Source organism: Chlamydotis macqueenii, chromosome 13 (assembly GCF_036417535.1).
Source record: "Chlamydotis macqueenii isolate bChlMac1 chromosome 13, bChlMac1.mat, whole genome shotgun sequence".
Classification (NCBI taxonomy): Eukaryota; Metazoa; Chordata; class Aves; order Otidiformes; family Otididae; genus Chlamydotis; species Chlamydotis macqueenii.
The window spans coordinates 5,245,080-5,260,483 of record NC_141568.1 but is presented as its reverse complement, the minus strand read 5'-3'; the positions used below and the strand labels follow the sequence as shown (position 1 = coordinate 5,260,483).

General features: G+C 39.9%; 2 protein-coding genes across 2 annotated transcripts in view; one reads left to right on the top strand and one right to left on the bottom strand.

The window, feature by feature from the left end:
* Positions 1 to 2,481, bottom strand: part of PKD1L3 (polycystin 1 like 3, transient receptor potential channel interacting) — a 39,623-nt gene extending 37,142 nt beyond the window's left edge. Inside the window, exons 1-2 of the mRNA XM_086758451.1 lie at positions 2,094 to 2,481; positions 1,364 to 1,528 (exon numbers count right to left, since the gene is read on the bottom strand). Coding sequence (XP_086614577.1) covers positions 1,364 to 1,528; positions 2,094 to 2,481 — 553 coding nt within the window. The remainder of the gene's footprint in view (positions 1 to 1,363; positions 1,529 to 2,093) is intronic.
* BCO1 (beta-carotene oxygenase 1) overlaps positions 1 to 15,404 on the top strand; it is a 39,692-nt gene that overhangs the window by 11,126 nt on the left and 13,162 nt on the right. Inside the window, exons 2-3 of the mRNA XM_086758339.1 lie at positions 11,626 to 11,698; positions 12,686 to 12,844. Of these exons, the coding sequence (XP_086614465.1) occupies positions 12,781 to 12,844 (64 nt within the window). The 5' untranslated portion in view covers positions 11,626 to 11,698; positions 12,686 to 12,780. The remainder of the gene's footprint in view (positions 1 to 11,625; positions 11,699 to 12,685; positions 12,845 to 15,404) is intronic.

The window sequence follows — 15,404 nt, the reverse complement described above, 5'->3', positions numbered from 1 at the left end:
ACTGATGCACCGCTGGGTTGCGGGAACATCCAAACATTCAACACCCAGGGAAACTAATGAAAATATCGTCCCTGTTTCTTTGAGATAATAGATCTAATTCCTTGCATGCAAAGCTGATAAAAGAGGAATCTACTCTGTTATTAAAATATGTATGTGTACTAATGGCATGGGCTATAGATTCTGAAAACCAGGCTATAATTGCCTCAATCCGTTCTCAGCTTCATGGGTAATGGAATGATGGATGTAGTGTAGGACACGGTTGCTTAATAATGAAACCTCTTTGAATTTAATGTACTTCAAGTCAGATCCTATGGTAACAGATGATAGCTTCCTTAGAAACAGACAATTGTCTACCATGGTTGTAATCGAAAAATAATTTTAGTCTGTTTTTGCAAGGAAAATAAGCTTAAGGGAGTGTGCTGTCTGCCAATTTCCTCTCCCCCAATCATTTTTAGTGTTCGTCATCTTCAGCCAAATTTGATGTGTAGATATAAACCTCAAAACACCCTAAAAGTTCATTAAAATCAATAGCTGAGTAGAAGAGAAAGAGCTACATCAGTGTGTCTGTTAGAAGGGATTATAACCTGATGTTTATCTAGTCCACGATGTGAGAGCCAGCTGTCCAGCAGACATGGATTCAGCTGTCCGGCACATACAGCTGGAGCTCTGGAGCAGCTGCAGAACTGCAGGGGAGGGAGCTGAGGAAGGGAAAAGTATTTGCAGAGGTGGGATGCACTGGGGATATGGGAGTGAACTGGGAGTGCTGACTGAGGAGGAGGGTAGGGAGGGGATGTGGAAAAGAAAATCAGGACAGGAAACAAAACTGTATTAGTTTTGCTAATTGTGGAATGATTATGTCAGAAGTAGTACAGTACTGGACCATGGCAGTAGCAATTCTAGGGCTTGTGGAAACCTGTAATTGCACACCAGATTTAAAGACTTTTAATATTAGTGAGCCTACAGCCAGAATGTCCTTCCAGTGCTCATGACCTTAGTTGTAGTCACAGTTTAGAGTGCTCGGCTTACGTGCAAAGTGTGAGGAACACAAATTCCAGTCATATCTATGTGCTGAATGGGACGATATTGCTAGCATTCCTCTCCAGAACTGTTTGTTCCTGGACCTTAATGGCTAGTTGCCCCTACATCACCCAGTGATTTCAGAGTTCTTCCTTTCTTTGGATCAGATCTTACATCAGCAAACTGGAAAAAGAGCACCTGCTAGGGTTATATGGCTTTTTGCTCGTTCACTTTTAACAAGCTTTATTAAGATATTGCGCAGCCACTTTGAAAACAATAAGGCAATTCATGCACAGTTGTGAACACGGCATGCTCACTTCTCGGTTCCAGCTGTTGTGTATCTTACCAAACTCGCAAATGAAGTCCAGTTCCTGGCTGCAATTTTCAGTCATACCCCACTGATACTTGGCGTTCTTCAGGATGTACCCGCATGTGGATGAGAAGGGACATGGCTGATCCTTGTACCAGTTACTGTAGCTTATATTTGAAGTGTCCAGCCAAGTTATTGACCCTGTGAACAAAGTAATAATGTCCCAAATCTTTATTTTCCACAGTAGCACAATTACAGAGTCAGAGCCTGCAGAGCAAGACTGTAGCCTTGCTCCCACTGAAGCAGAAGTGGGTTTGTCTGCATAGGGATCTTCAATTACATTTTATATTTAACCTGATATAACCACTAAAAGAGACACCGCCACTTCCCCCTGTGTTCCCAGCCTCAAGATTCCACCATTTTGCTTGCATCAGATCTTGCAGCACTCCCTAGTGTGATGGATTGGCTCAGCTTGCTCTCCCACTGGAGACCTAACCCAGTACATTTTTTTCACTGGGTCAGCAAGCAGGTCTAATTTACCATGTGTTCACACAGCCAGAAGATCTGATGGAAAGGATGACAACTGCAACTGGGAACTAAAGCAGGCAATTAAAACATCTTAATATAAAGCTGAAATTACAGCAACAAAATACAGTGGCCTTTCAGCAGATGTCTACAGAGGGACTAATTGCATTTGGTGTCATGTTAAGTAAGCACTATGGGTTATTACAGTTTTAGAGTTTTAAAAGATTTCAAAACCACCTACCGTCAGTAGTTTCATTCAGCAAGGAGTTTGAGATCAGACCTATCCACCATTCCTGATCCTCAGCAATATGTTTTTGCAAGAACTCTTGAGTTTCCGCATTTTCAATAAAGACAAGGTGCCCTCCTCCTCTCTCACACCACCTCTGGGCACTTAGGAAGGTACGCTGAAGTCTAACAAACTCATAGCATGAACGGTTGAAAGCCAGCTGGTACTTTGAGCAAGGGATTCCATCATCAATGGTTGCTTCCTCCATAGCCAAACATACAGCAAGAGAAATCAGAACTGCGATCCCAAGCCACATTCTCAGCTCAGTGCCCTGTGTGGCACTCGTCTTGCTTACCACATCACCACTCTTTTTGCTGCCTTCTTCAAAAGCTTGAGATGTCATCCTTGTCATGTCATCAGCATTTCTCCTTCCTCTTTGCTGCTTGCAACAACAGCAGCAGCAGAACACGGAACAGATTGCTTCTAATATATAATGGTGCTTGCATCGGAGGATACACACAACAAGCGTTGATGCTAAGTCACTGCAATGGCCATTGTGAGGCCTATTGTATAAATGTCATTCCATGTGAAGTCAGTTTGAAGAGAAGACATCTGCATTCCTCATGAGCAGAGGAGATAAAGTTGATATATGGTGCCATGGGACATACGGGAAAGTGAGATAAAGCTCCTGCATCAAAGGCGTCATTGTCTGAACATTAAAGCTGGAGGTCTTTACAACAACAGCAAAGAGATACAATAGTAAGAATGAGAGGAGAATGAGGAAAATGCGAAACACAAGGAGTTATGAGATGGGAAAACACACAGTGCTCCTCTAGATACATTTAATTTTTTTTAATTGCTTTGTTTTCAATAATTATTCTTTGAGGTGCTTCTTTTAGATGCTAATGCAGTGTCTATAATTGTTGTATCATATGAATCCTGTCCCCCTGTTTCCACATACGCAGGTCAATCTCAGCTGTCCCAAGTAAGCTTCATTTTGAAGCATTGTATGTGTTTAGAACTCCACACCGAAAGTGAAATGCTCCCATCATCCCTTAAAAGCTAAGCTGTGTAATGGCATAGAGCTACACTATTCATACCTGCCAGGGGGCAGAAGAGAAGGCTAGAAGTTAAAACAGTGACTTAGACAGGACGAAAGTATTGCCTTAATCATCAGAAAGACTTGGGAGCCCTAAGTGCACGTTCCAAAGGCTGCTGGTGGACTTTGGAAAGCCAGCCCAGCAACACTGAGAAGCTGAAATCCCTAAAAGCTTCTGAACTTCCTTACAAAAGATACCCGTCAGGTTTACAAGGCCACCGGGTTAGCAGAAATACAGTACAGATAGGGATCTTTAGCTATTGTGATCCTCCTGTCCATAGCATTAGCTCCACTGAATTTGATGCGGTTATTACTAATTTATACCACCATGACCTGACACTGAAAGAACATGCATTTATATTTAGGCATGGAGCAGTGAGCCAGCTACTGCATCACAGAGATGCAGGCAGTGGTGACGTTTGGTTGAATTCCTATGTTGCAGAAATGCCACTTGCATTGCACTACAGAGCTGAAGGTAATGCACGTATTGCACAGTACGCCAGTCCAGGTCTAACTCTAACTCTAACTCTAACTCTAACTCTAACTCTAACTCTAACTCTAACTCTAACTCAGCTTTCTTGCGAAGTATATGTACTGTGTCCAGTAAGCACTTAAGAATGATCTGTGATCTTCAGTCCCAAGACCTTTGTGGACCTCCAGTTCACAGTCACCTTGCCCAGCTGGGTAAAGCAGGCCTATCATCAGGGTTTTCAAGATTAAGTTCATGGGAAAGTGTTTAATGGGGAGGAGAATTGTCGGGGAGGAGAGGAAAGGGGAAGAGAATGCACTGTGATGGAGGGATAGACACTATGCTGGATCTCTCCTTTCCCACCACACTTGAAAATCAAGACTTATTTCAACTATGGAACCCTTGGAGCAGATCCCACATGAATTTCTGACTGACTAGGAGGGAGGACTTATGGAGCAGCTGAGATTTGAATATTCGGACTGGGTTTCCCAGCTCTGGAGAAGGCCAGTCTGGCCAAGTAAGTGCCCAGACACCCATCCTCTTCCTGGAAGAGTCCACATAACTGTGATTCTCAATGGATTCTGTTGAGGATGTCTGCAAATTAGGACTCCCTTTTGGGCTGCATACAAAACTTCATAGGCTTCAGTTTGGGAACCCCCAACCCAACTGTTTTATATTCAAGCCATTGCAGAAGTCAGAGCTGTGTGCAGCTGCTGGTCAGTTACTTGGCCACTGTATGTTTTAATGACATTTCCTTCAGAGTCCTTGCTTACTGTTAGGCTGTGCTGACTTGCCAGGCTTTGCAGAGGCTGGCAGCCAGCCCTCCCATTTTGTCCTTTTAGATAGGAGAAACACAGCCTGTTTCGGAAAACATGGGTGTGATGAAGGAGACGGTAGTTAAATGTATCTGACTCAGTGATACAGACTATGCATTTCCAGCAGGTGCCATTGACTCATATTTGTGATGAATGGATTCTGTAGCATCATCCAGTTCTCTCTCTGCAACTGGGAATTTGACGACATGGACACACTGCTAAAAATGCCAGAGCTGGAGGTGCCACAGGCTATCTGTGAATCTGCTCCAAAGCCACTGAAATTAATGGAAGTCTTGTCTCTGGCTGTGATGGATTTTGAAACAGGCCTTGAAAAAGAACAAATAATGTTTGGAAATGTCTACAAATAAAGCCAAGCTCTCCAAGAGAGGCTACTGGCAATTTCTACAGCAGTGTGAATTTTTTTCCCAGTCTGCGGTTGCTATAAGTAACTCTTCAACTGCCTGCAGCAGATGGGGAAGGGAGGAAAGACAGTTTCTCTCTTTTGCAGTTTGTTGGCCTCATATATTTTAGTGCCAGTAAAGCAGTATGTTAGCTTTTATTCTGTTTACCACAAGGAAGAGAAAAGCATTTATAGAAAAGAAAATACTGCTTTAGAAGCAGCAATATTAGCAACTAGAGAAAATTCATGAGAGAATTCCTTTTCATGCATAACTGAAAAATGACTTGATTGCAAATAAACAGTGCTCCTTGAATCTACTATTTTGTAGGAAATATGCTTTTTGTATTTTTCCTCAGCAGAAAGACATCTTTTAAAAGTAGTTTTCTTATGCCAGAAGACCACATGGAAGATTCACTGGATAATTGTTTATTAATTGTTTTTTGCTATTTGCCTTTCTGTAGCTGGTTGAATTTAAATACTTTAACTAGTTTAAGAAGTTGTTTAAATAGTCACATATGCTAGTGTGGAAGAGACAAAATGGTGCAGCTAGCTGCGTAATCTCATTTTGCATATTTCAATAGGGAGTCATAGAGGTGTTTAATTAAGCCTCTCTCATCGTCTCAAGGGGGTGGCTGGCAATTACAATTAGTTCTCCTCTGCTGGCTGCCCACAGGAGTGTAACTGACCCCTGCCAGGTATTGTAAAGGCACTCCAGTATCTTAGGGAAGCGTCAAGCATAATGTCAGCTGTATAGATTTTGAATACACCAAACCCATTCACTTGGGGGTTTTTGTTTGCCTTTTGCATAGTTCTGAAGAACTGCAGCAGACTCACAAAAGAAAGGACTGTACATAAGCATTGTTTTCAAGGAACTGTGAGCCCTTCGCAGATAGCCAAGGCTTGTTAATCCTTGTTCAGTTGCCTGAGAGGCTGCTGTAGCAACCACCCTTACAGCACGTGTTGTCTACCAGTGACTTAAACTAAACCGTGCTCACCAGCTAAAATAAGGCTTGCAAAGCAATTGTGTTTTGCAAGCTTCGACTAGAAATCAGTGACAAAGCTTTCTCAATATTTTCACACCCTCACTCCAAGCTGCAATAAAGCTATGAATAACTCCTTTGTTTGTGAGCTCTCTTGCGTCTGTTGGAGTAAGTCTTTCAGTTTTCTCAGAAACGTTTTAGGGAGCCCTGCAGATCTCTTACAGAGTCCGAACTTGCCCTGATGGTGCCCATCAAGAGCAAGTTTACTCAGAAAAGCATTAGGCTGTATAAAACATCACAAAAGACAATGACGAATGATTTATTACTAGTTTTTAAATGGATCCTTCAAGGTATATTAATTTTTGTTGTTGTCGCACGTGGAAGCTCTTGAGAAAAAGAAATCTGGAGCGTATTTTGTTTATGACGTTGAAAAAGTTACTAGGTGTTAAAACCATGGTGGCCTACACTGAGGTTCTGTAAGGGAGCCTTCTAGATGGTGTTCACCACTCCTAAAAATTGAATCCCTTAAAACCAGCGCAGTTTTGGTAGCCAAGTCTCAAAGTACTCAAAATCACTAATTATTTTTTTTTAATCTAAGCTTATATCTGTAAATGATATGTCATTTGGAAAGTTTAGCTTTATATGCCTAAATTCTTACACAGCAGGAGATGAGCACACACAATGCTTATCTAACACATTTGGGTGTTGTAGGCTTGCCTTGACACCTTTGCAAATCAGTCTTTCATGCCCCAAATTCGGCATCAAGGACTGGATTGCAATATTGGAAAAATACAAGCCTGAATTCTTGTTCAACATAATCAATACCTCTGTAGCTCAGGACACCCTGAATCCAACTGCAAATTTCTCCATAACCAACTGCTGCTACTAGGACAGCATGGCTCATTCACAAGACTTTTCTGTTTCTGGACTTTGGTGTCCCAGACCTGAGAAAGATAATTTCCAGAATTTCACTGGGCTATTGGAGAGCTTGGTGCGTAGACAAGGAGGAGAGGTATGGTGCCACCACGGACCTCAGGGCGGTCCGGATTTGCACTCTAATGCAGATTTCAACTGCACCATGACAGCCTAAGAACATCCTGTGATTCAAAAGGCCATTGCAGCACAGAAGAATAGCTTGGCAATTCTTACTAGAGGCCAGAAAGTACTAGACTTGAAGAGTTAAGGAAGTGAAGAGCTGCCAATGGGAAGGAAAAAATCACACCCCCATTCATTTTGGCCATTGTTCATTTGCCTTGAGGAAGAGTGAGTAAATTTACTCTCTATAGGAGGATATTACCATCTTTACATTCCTGAATATTTCTGAATGTAATGTACAGATTTTATCAGGAATAGAAATACCTCTGTTCTATTACTTGAATAATCATATACATGGAAAAAATTATTTCTATTACTTTGGCTTTGAGGTAGAAAAAAGGTTATTTTCAGGTGTCATTAACTTGAGACAAGATTGTGAGTGATCCATTTCAGTGCATCACGTACGCCTCCGCAATATGCAGAACTGCCTCTTGAAAAGATCTGTTTCATTATTACTGAGTACTGAGCAGACTGTCCAGAAAGGGATGGAGAAAAGCCCCTAGGTGCACCCACATCTCTCCAGCTGGCTTTAGAAGAGCCCATCTACCAATTAGTTTAAGAAGATGGATCAGAATCACACTTCCCTCCTTGCTGTTCTCCTGGGCTGCTTGTCCTGACAGCGAGACCCAGTTATTTGCTGCCTCAAAAGGGTTTGTTTTTGTTGTTGCTCTACTATCTAATTTTCCATGTGGCAACACAGTGAACTTACCAGTGAGGCCTGCCAACTTTCAATGTTGATGTTATCTTGTTTAGAAAAACAGGGAAAACAATTCTTATCTTTACAGGCTGCAATAATTAAATTAGACATTCATGCCTGGCATGATGGGGTCAGGATGAAGATAAGTAGGACTACATTCTGGAGTTGCTGGGTCAGACATAATTTCTGTTTATAGGATGGTGTGGTTACCTTCTGGCACAAATGTTGCCTGGATAAGTCCCTGAGGGTCTTCCCCTAGGAACTGTCCCTTCAGAAGCATCTAGTATTGCCTCTGGGCTTACAGCTTGGCTTTCCTCACCTGCCACGCGGTTGATGCTTCAGTATCTCCCTCTTTCCCAGCTAGTTCCTATGGTTTTTTGCCTTCCACAGCAGAATTTCAACTGTTGGGAAGAAGACGATAAGTGTGCTCTGTAAGAACATCAGAGTTAGGGTTATTGATGGCTGAGGTTAGCCTTGAATTCACATAGAAGGCAGCAGAACTATCTGAAACATCTGCTGACACCTCATGTGTTCTTATGATCATGGCTGACTAAGTGGCACAATTTAGATATGCCATTACCTTAATATCTTAATAAGAGAACTGTTCTAAGGATTAAAGGTACCCTCTTTGGGTAAAACATTAACTGGTAGATACAAATGGCAGAACTTTTCCTAGTGCACGCAGAGAGGCAAAAAGATATTGCTTAGATCTGAATCTACAGCCATCACAACTCTACTGGTGTCTCTGCAGCCACTCCAGATTTCTGTAAGCATAAGACTGGTCAGATTTCTAAGGCAATCCAGTTTCTACCTCTTGTTTGTTTCATTTAATTTTGTTACACATTTTTCTTCTGCTTGTTATAAGCTATTGTTGATCTTACCAGAGATGCAAACAGAAATCAAAAAAAGCTGTGTTACAAGTTGTTGTCATTAGTAATGTCTCTCCTCAGAAGATATCCAACACCTTACAGAAGAGATCAGCTCCACTATCCCCATAATGAGAAGACCGGAGGTCCAGTAGTCTTTCTGTTGAAGAACACTGCTTTTGTGTTAGGGACTCTACACCCAGATGCCACCTGACTAAAATCAGTTTTTCTTTTCTATTCTCCCAGAGATGTACAGATGTACAGATGTACAGATGTACAGAGATGTACAGGCTAAAATGTAGGACAACATGTAGCAGCATTAACTTCTGTCGCTGTGAACGTCTGTAACACCATTCCTACGCTTGCAGTCACGGAAGTGAGCGCCAACCTTCATGTCGTCATTCTGCCCACTTGAAAACCAAACTGTGTAACGTATTAAATATTAAAACATGTAAATAGCCCTGGGATGTTGAAAGGCGCAGAGAAGATTATAAAAGTCTTATGGGGAGGAAGTTTATGTGGGTACTCTGGCTGTTTACTTGTTTGAATGCTTGGGCATTTAAATGCTTGGGCTTTATGATGAGTGGACAAGCCGGTTAGATACTGGCATGGATGGGCCAGCAGTTCTGTGCCTCAGCCCTTGAAGTGCTTTAATACTAAGTTACATTCTATTTTAATTTAAATGAACAAATCAGTATTTCTTGTGATATCTATTAAAATATTACTGTAGTAAAAGAAAATAATATTTTTGTTTGTCACAAAAAAAATACTGAAATCTCACAAAAATTAAAATCTCATCAGGAAAATTAAAACTGCACAAAACCAGTTATTTTGATCCAAACAATACTGATCAAAACAGTACTTGATTGAAACTGTTTTGATCCAAACAAAACCTGGTCAGAATAAAATATGGAAACTACTGTTATTTAAATTTGAACAAACAATATTAGTAGTTTGTGTCTGCAATTATACTTGAACAGTGCGAGAGACGTACTCGTAGATACCGCTGGTGGTATTTCTGTTGAAATGAGATCGTGCCAATAAGACAGGATTTAGCAAAGATTAGAGGTACATCTCTGGCACAGTGAGACAGCAACCAGAGTGGTTTCAGCAAGAGCAGCTCTTCAGTTCGCATCAGTTTTACTGTTGGAGTCTTTATTTGGTAATAACAGATAACAGTTGATAGCTGATAGCTGAAAGTTCTTAGCACAACTTAAAGTCATATTCAGGTAATTTGACCTTTGTTAATGAGCTTTAATTAGAAGTAAAATTTTATAATAGGAAGGTTGAGATTAATTCAACGTAGAGATAAGGAATTATATTGGTCTCTCTCTGATTTATAAGGCAATTATTTGCTTCTTGTGTAAGGGAACCAAAAGTACAAAGGTAGACACATGGCAATGACATTGTTGTTATAGTAGAAACGTAGCTAACCAGCTCCTCTGCCTTCGGAAATTTTGTTTTGATTGAGATCACACCCTGAATGTCAGCCCCAGCCTTGCACGGCCACAGGACCAATGCTGGGCAGGGTAATGCTTTGCTCCAAAGATGTCTTCATGGTCCTTTTTAAATTTGGGAGAGAAGCTCAAGGCACTCAGAGACTGGAGAGAAGTGAAAACAAAAAGAATCCAAGAGGAAACAGCTCGTAGCTTTCACCAGAATTGTTCAAAGCAGAAAAAAAATACAGTGAAGAAAACCTACCTAGATGGGGAGCTGGTAACTTCAAAAATGTTGTCATGAGGGATGAATAGAGAGAGGAAACTGGGGAGAGAAATGCTAGATTTGATTGGGGGAAAATCTCTATTTGAAGGATTCTGCCCCTGGACAGTGTTTGTAAATAAGGCCAAGCATCAGGAGAAGCTGTTCAAACCATGGGACCGGAGCGTTTGCCTTAAGGCGTATGTTTTCAATGTTCCTTACTGCGAAGAGTAAGATGGCACAGTCTCCCTGAGTTTATAATCTTTTGGTAAACACTGTATATATGAGTTAGAATGTGTCTGGTAAAGCCAGCATCAAAGAGCCAGGCGTAGTCTCTCCAGAGAGGGTTGTATTTTCTCTGTGTTCTCTAGAACATGGAGCTCTATAACCGTCTCCACTCTCTCCCACCAAACACATTTCTACAAAGAGAGAACAAACATTGTGAAATAATAAAATTAGAAAAGTCATCTAATCCACATCTACTTCTGCTGATAATTACACATTATAATTATAAATCAATATGTTGATATTTCTCCATTTCAATGTAAAATGGGGGAAATTACAGTTAGACAGAAAATTCATCTCTCCGCACCTTACTAAGTGCTTATTTGTCATTAGCTTGATGAAAACAACAACAAAAAAGTGTTTTACTGCTAAATAAAGTCTCTTTCACTGACAAGCAGGAAAAAGTACCTTTGCAAGGCCTCCTTATTTAAGTTATACAAAATATGGGACAAAACTTTCAGGCACAGACACCTGAAATTAGCTACCAAAACACATTTATGTTGATTTCAAAAGTTGTTGGATGTCTGCAACTCCTTGTTCTTCCATTAAAACAACTTTTAACGAGGTTTCCAGTTATCTCATCTTGGCTGAACCTTAAACTACATGAACATTCATGGTGGAGAAGGGCAAAAGTGATCTGAATTAATCTTTTTATTGCTTGCTTGCTCTGTGGAAATCTTTTTAGTACTGCTACAGGTTAGACCACTCACAGGTCAGATAATGAAAACTGCAGCATTAAGAGCTGTGGCCATGGATGAAGATATGCTGAAGAGAACATATTAAAGCAAAGCAGAACCGAATGGACAGAGAACATGTCCCCATGGCTTAGTGGAAGTAGAGTTAGACGGCTTTGTTTTTTTGCCAGATCCTTTTCAGTCCCTAAATTGCTGAAAAATCCCTTACTTGGCTTTGTGTGTGCAAGTCTACATCTCAATACACACACACGCTCTGTTTCACATATATGCGTATATAGATATACGTACATAAATATTGTATGTGCATGTGCACTTCGATACCCTTCATCTCCTAAAGCCTTCTGGTTCAAGCCTGCTGCTTGTGTATTAATGCTAATGACTCCAACAAAGCCCATATATTTTCTTTTTTAATTTGACCTTTTATTTTGTTATCACCTGTTTCTGTCAGTGCTTTCCAAACAGAGACAAAGGCATGCTGTCTTGATGTTCTCCGGAAGTGAAGACAGGCCATCAAAGAGACAGTAAGTTAGGAAAAGAGGAGCAATGTACGTGCATAACCAGTGTGTCGAAACAGTCAAGCATAGCACAAATGGTGTTTTAAATAAAATAAACATGTATTTATAAAAGATCAGTCAGCCTTAAGAAGTGATGCTAAAACATTTTGGGAGCGATGATGATTTAGCTGAAAAAAAAATCAGATTTCAGGGTAACCTCATATATAATTGCATAATATATAATTGTGCAAAGAATCTTTTTATCCTTCGCGTTCAATAGAGCCTATGATTTGCTCTGCAATCACATGCTTTATATTGAAATAATTCTTTTCCCAGAGGATTTTAAAATTAACAACATTGAACTCATTTAAGTACCTTATCTAGAAACAAAAGTGTGAAGTTAAAAATCTCCCTTCTTTTTAATGATTCCTGCCATACTTTCACAGAGTGCATTCAGGTCACATATGCGTGAGTATGTTCTAGTGATTATTTGTGAAAAGATGTTTAATTCAAAGATGTGCCACAGCTCATTCATGACTGAATGACTGTTCAGTGATAATATTTTGTTAATTAATAGATTAGCCCAGTTTAAATTTCGCAGAATGGAAAGAAAAGCATTACACTCTGCTGTGAAATGTTTTTCACTCTCGAAGAGCCAAATTCAGAACAGCGGGTAGAGATTTCTTTTTCCTTCCCTACGTGCCAAATGGGGCAAGCACCACTACGCAGTGTCTAAAAATTTCTCTGAGATGCTGAAGGTGATGTTTCAGATTCGTTTTACCTGACTCCTTGGGTGTGCCTGGCTGCTTCACACAGGTTCTGAAGGAGCTAAAAGGCGAGTTACGTTTTTCTTCCTTCTTCTTTGAATCAGTGAAAGAGTTAACTTTAATGAGACTGTACAAGAATTACAGTGTATGTGCTAGGGATTAAAGATCAGCTATTATAAATTGTCAATCTATAAACCACTAGCCAGTAGCTCGTATTGCACTTTGACCTTATCTTTATATGTAACAGGAAAGAGCCCTTCTTAGCCCAGACAGGAGCAGACCGCTACGGCTGCAGCAGCAGGAGCTGGGTGGAGGACACGGGAACTGTTTATTACATGAGAGATGGATATGATATTTGGTAGAAATAAAGAAGAACATCCAGAGCCCATAAAAGCTGAGGTGCAAGGTAAGGAAAAGAAAATTCGTTCTAATATGTGCAGTTACTTTGGTGTTTTGAAATATATAAACACCGAAACATCTGTTCACCCAAGACAGCACTGAAAAGGGAAACTCAGAAAGTGAGAAACATAAGCAAATTTTGTTTAAAGGACTGATCTCAAATAATATTTGTGCCCCAACTGTGGAATTTTTTTCACTCTATTGGCATTTCTATGTACTTTTCCGCTAAGTCTATTTGAACAGGATTCACTGAAGTTGGTGGCGAGGGACGAAGTCGGATTTAATCTCGTGACACCCCCTCCCCCACGGCTATGCTTGGGCTTTCGGTTTCTCCTCTCGGTAACCCTTCCCTAGCCTCCCTCTGTCTGCTCACACTCTTCCTTGCTTCCTGGAGAGAGTCCCTAAACCCGAGACTCTTCAATAATAGATTTTCTAAGTAGAAAAGCAGCAGCAATGGATGCCATCGTGTACCGTTAAAAGAGCGTTCAGAAGTTAATCCAGTAAACCTGCAGAGTATCCTTCGGAGGGATAGTGTAAACCAGCTCTCTAGGGATGAATGCTTGCTCAATCTATTATGTTTACTGCTTTTTTTGCTTTAAAGAATAGGTTTTTTGCTACAGCTATGGGAGAAGTTTGTTGCTGAGGACCCCTATTTATTAAATAGATGCTGTGGTTTTTTTGTAATAATGTAATCCAAGAAATGATAGGTGTCTAATACCAATTTTAAAGTCAATTCCCAAGTACGACACTTAAAAAGATGACAATTAAAACTTGTATGACTTTGTTGTTGTTTTTCAGTTCGGTGGCTGAACTGGAAAAGATTTTGTTTCCAGTCGAACAAAGAGCTTTGTTATGATTTGTGGTGGTTTTATGCCTTTCCATTTTTTTTGGTCAAGATAAAAACTTATTATTGAAACATTTGAAGTTGTTTGCAAACAAACCATTTATCAGACCTGATATGGAATGATTTGTTTGAACAAACACTGCATATTGCAGTAAATAAAAAAAAAAAGCCAACAAAATATTCCTTCATCAGTAATGATGATTCAATATTTACCAATTATGAAAACTAAAGAGAACCTTGACCCTTTTAAATATTTTGCTAGCCCTGAGCTCTGCCAGTATTTTGGCTCCTTGTCACTCAATATGTACACTGTAAATATGACCCCATACTTCTAACATCAGCCATAATTTAACCCATGCTCTCCTAAATGCTGTACAGCCATGTGATTGTATGAGGCTCCGCTGCTACGATGCAATAAACTTCCAGATATTTGGAGATTCTACTGTGTCACTTTTTTGTGTCCTCATGTGGTACAGTAAAGTATCATTATTTCCACTTCAGATAAAAGTCTGAAGCAACAAAGATACAAGGTCCACATTTTTAAAGCCATTTAAGCACTTTAGAGTGCTTTAAGCACTTTAAACAGAAGGCGGGGAAAGAAAAGCTGGTTGCAGCAAGACCGTATGCAGTCAGCCCCAGCTCAGGGCTAGCAAGAGGTATGTTGGGGCATGACAGCAGCTCATGCTCGTTGCACACATTTACATTTATAAATAGCGTCGGTGGAAGGGCAGGAGCACGCAAGACCACACTCACTACACTGCAGTTGCCCATAGTACCGGAGAAATAGCAGAGCCTGCAATCTTCTGCAGTCTTGCATTAGCTACATGAGCACACTAAACTTGTTCAGCAATTAATTCAACAGTAAGCTAAACAAAAATTATTTATCTATTTTTAATATATACTTTCTTAAGATCATAATCCTATTCTCTGTGAAGGATTGTTTTCTTCTGCTGACTTATGATTTCCTCAGTGTCTTCTCACCAACTATTTTTAGTTACTGGAGTTTTGTGCAATTAACTGTTAAAGGTTAAACCTTTTTCATCTTATACTAAAAAGTACTCTAATTATTGCACTGGAACATCTTGTGTTAGAAAGGCAAGTAAGGTTTGGTTTCCAAGGCTTTTCTAGAAAATAATAATAATAATAATAATAATAATAATAATAATAATAATAATAATAATAATAATAATAATATAGTCCATCCATTGTGTCAATAATTTTTTATCTTCCTCATGTATTCCAGAATTGTAACCCTAATGAAGTTGTGTGAGTATTGTGGCATACAGTATTAGTTGGTTAGCCTGACTGAGAATGTGCTTTAGGTAAAGCTGATATTTACTCCAAATCCTTCCTTTGCATTTGGATGTTTTTTTCTTGTACCCTTAATGTAATTTGTTTGAAGAAATGGCAAATGCCCTTGTCTCCCTTACCTAAAAAGGTCAAAATTCAGGAAATATTCTCTTAGAGAGTGGCCCTTTAGGATCTCGGAAAGTCTTACAGCAAAACAATTGTTACCTCTCTGCAACTGCCTCAGCTTTGACAAAATTGACCATGGGAGGACATTTCTATCTGTTGTAAAAGGAGTAAGAAAGTGTGTCAACATGTTCAACATGAGGTCACAAACTAAATAATGAGAATTAAAATTTCTGAATAGCTTTTCATGCAGAGACAATGTTCAGTGAAGGAACTGTGTGGAAAAGTAGTGTGTGATCTTAAATATTCC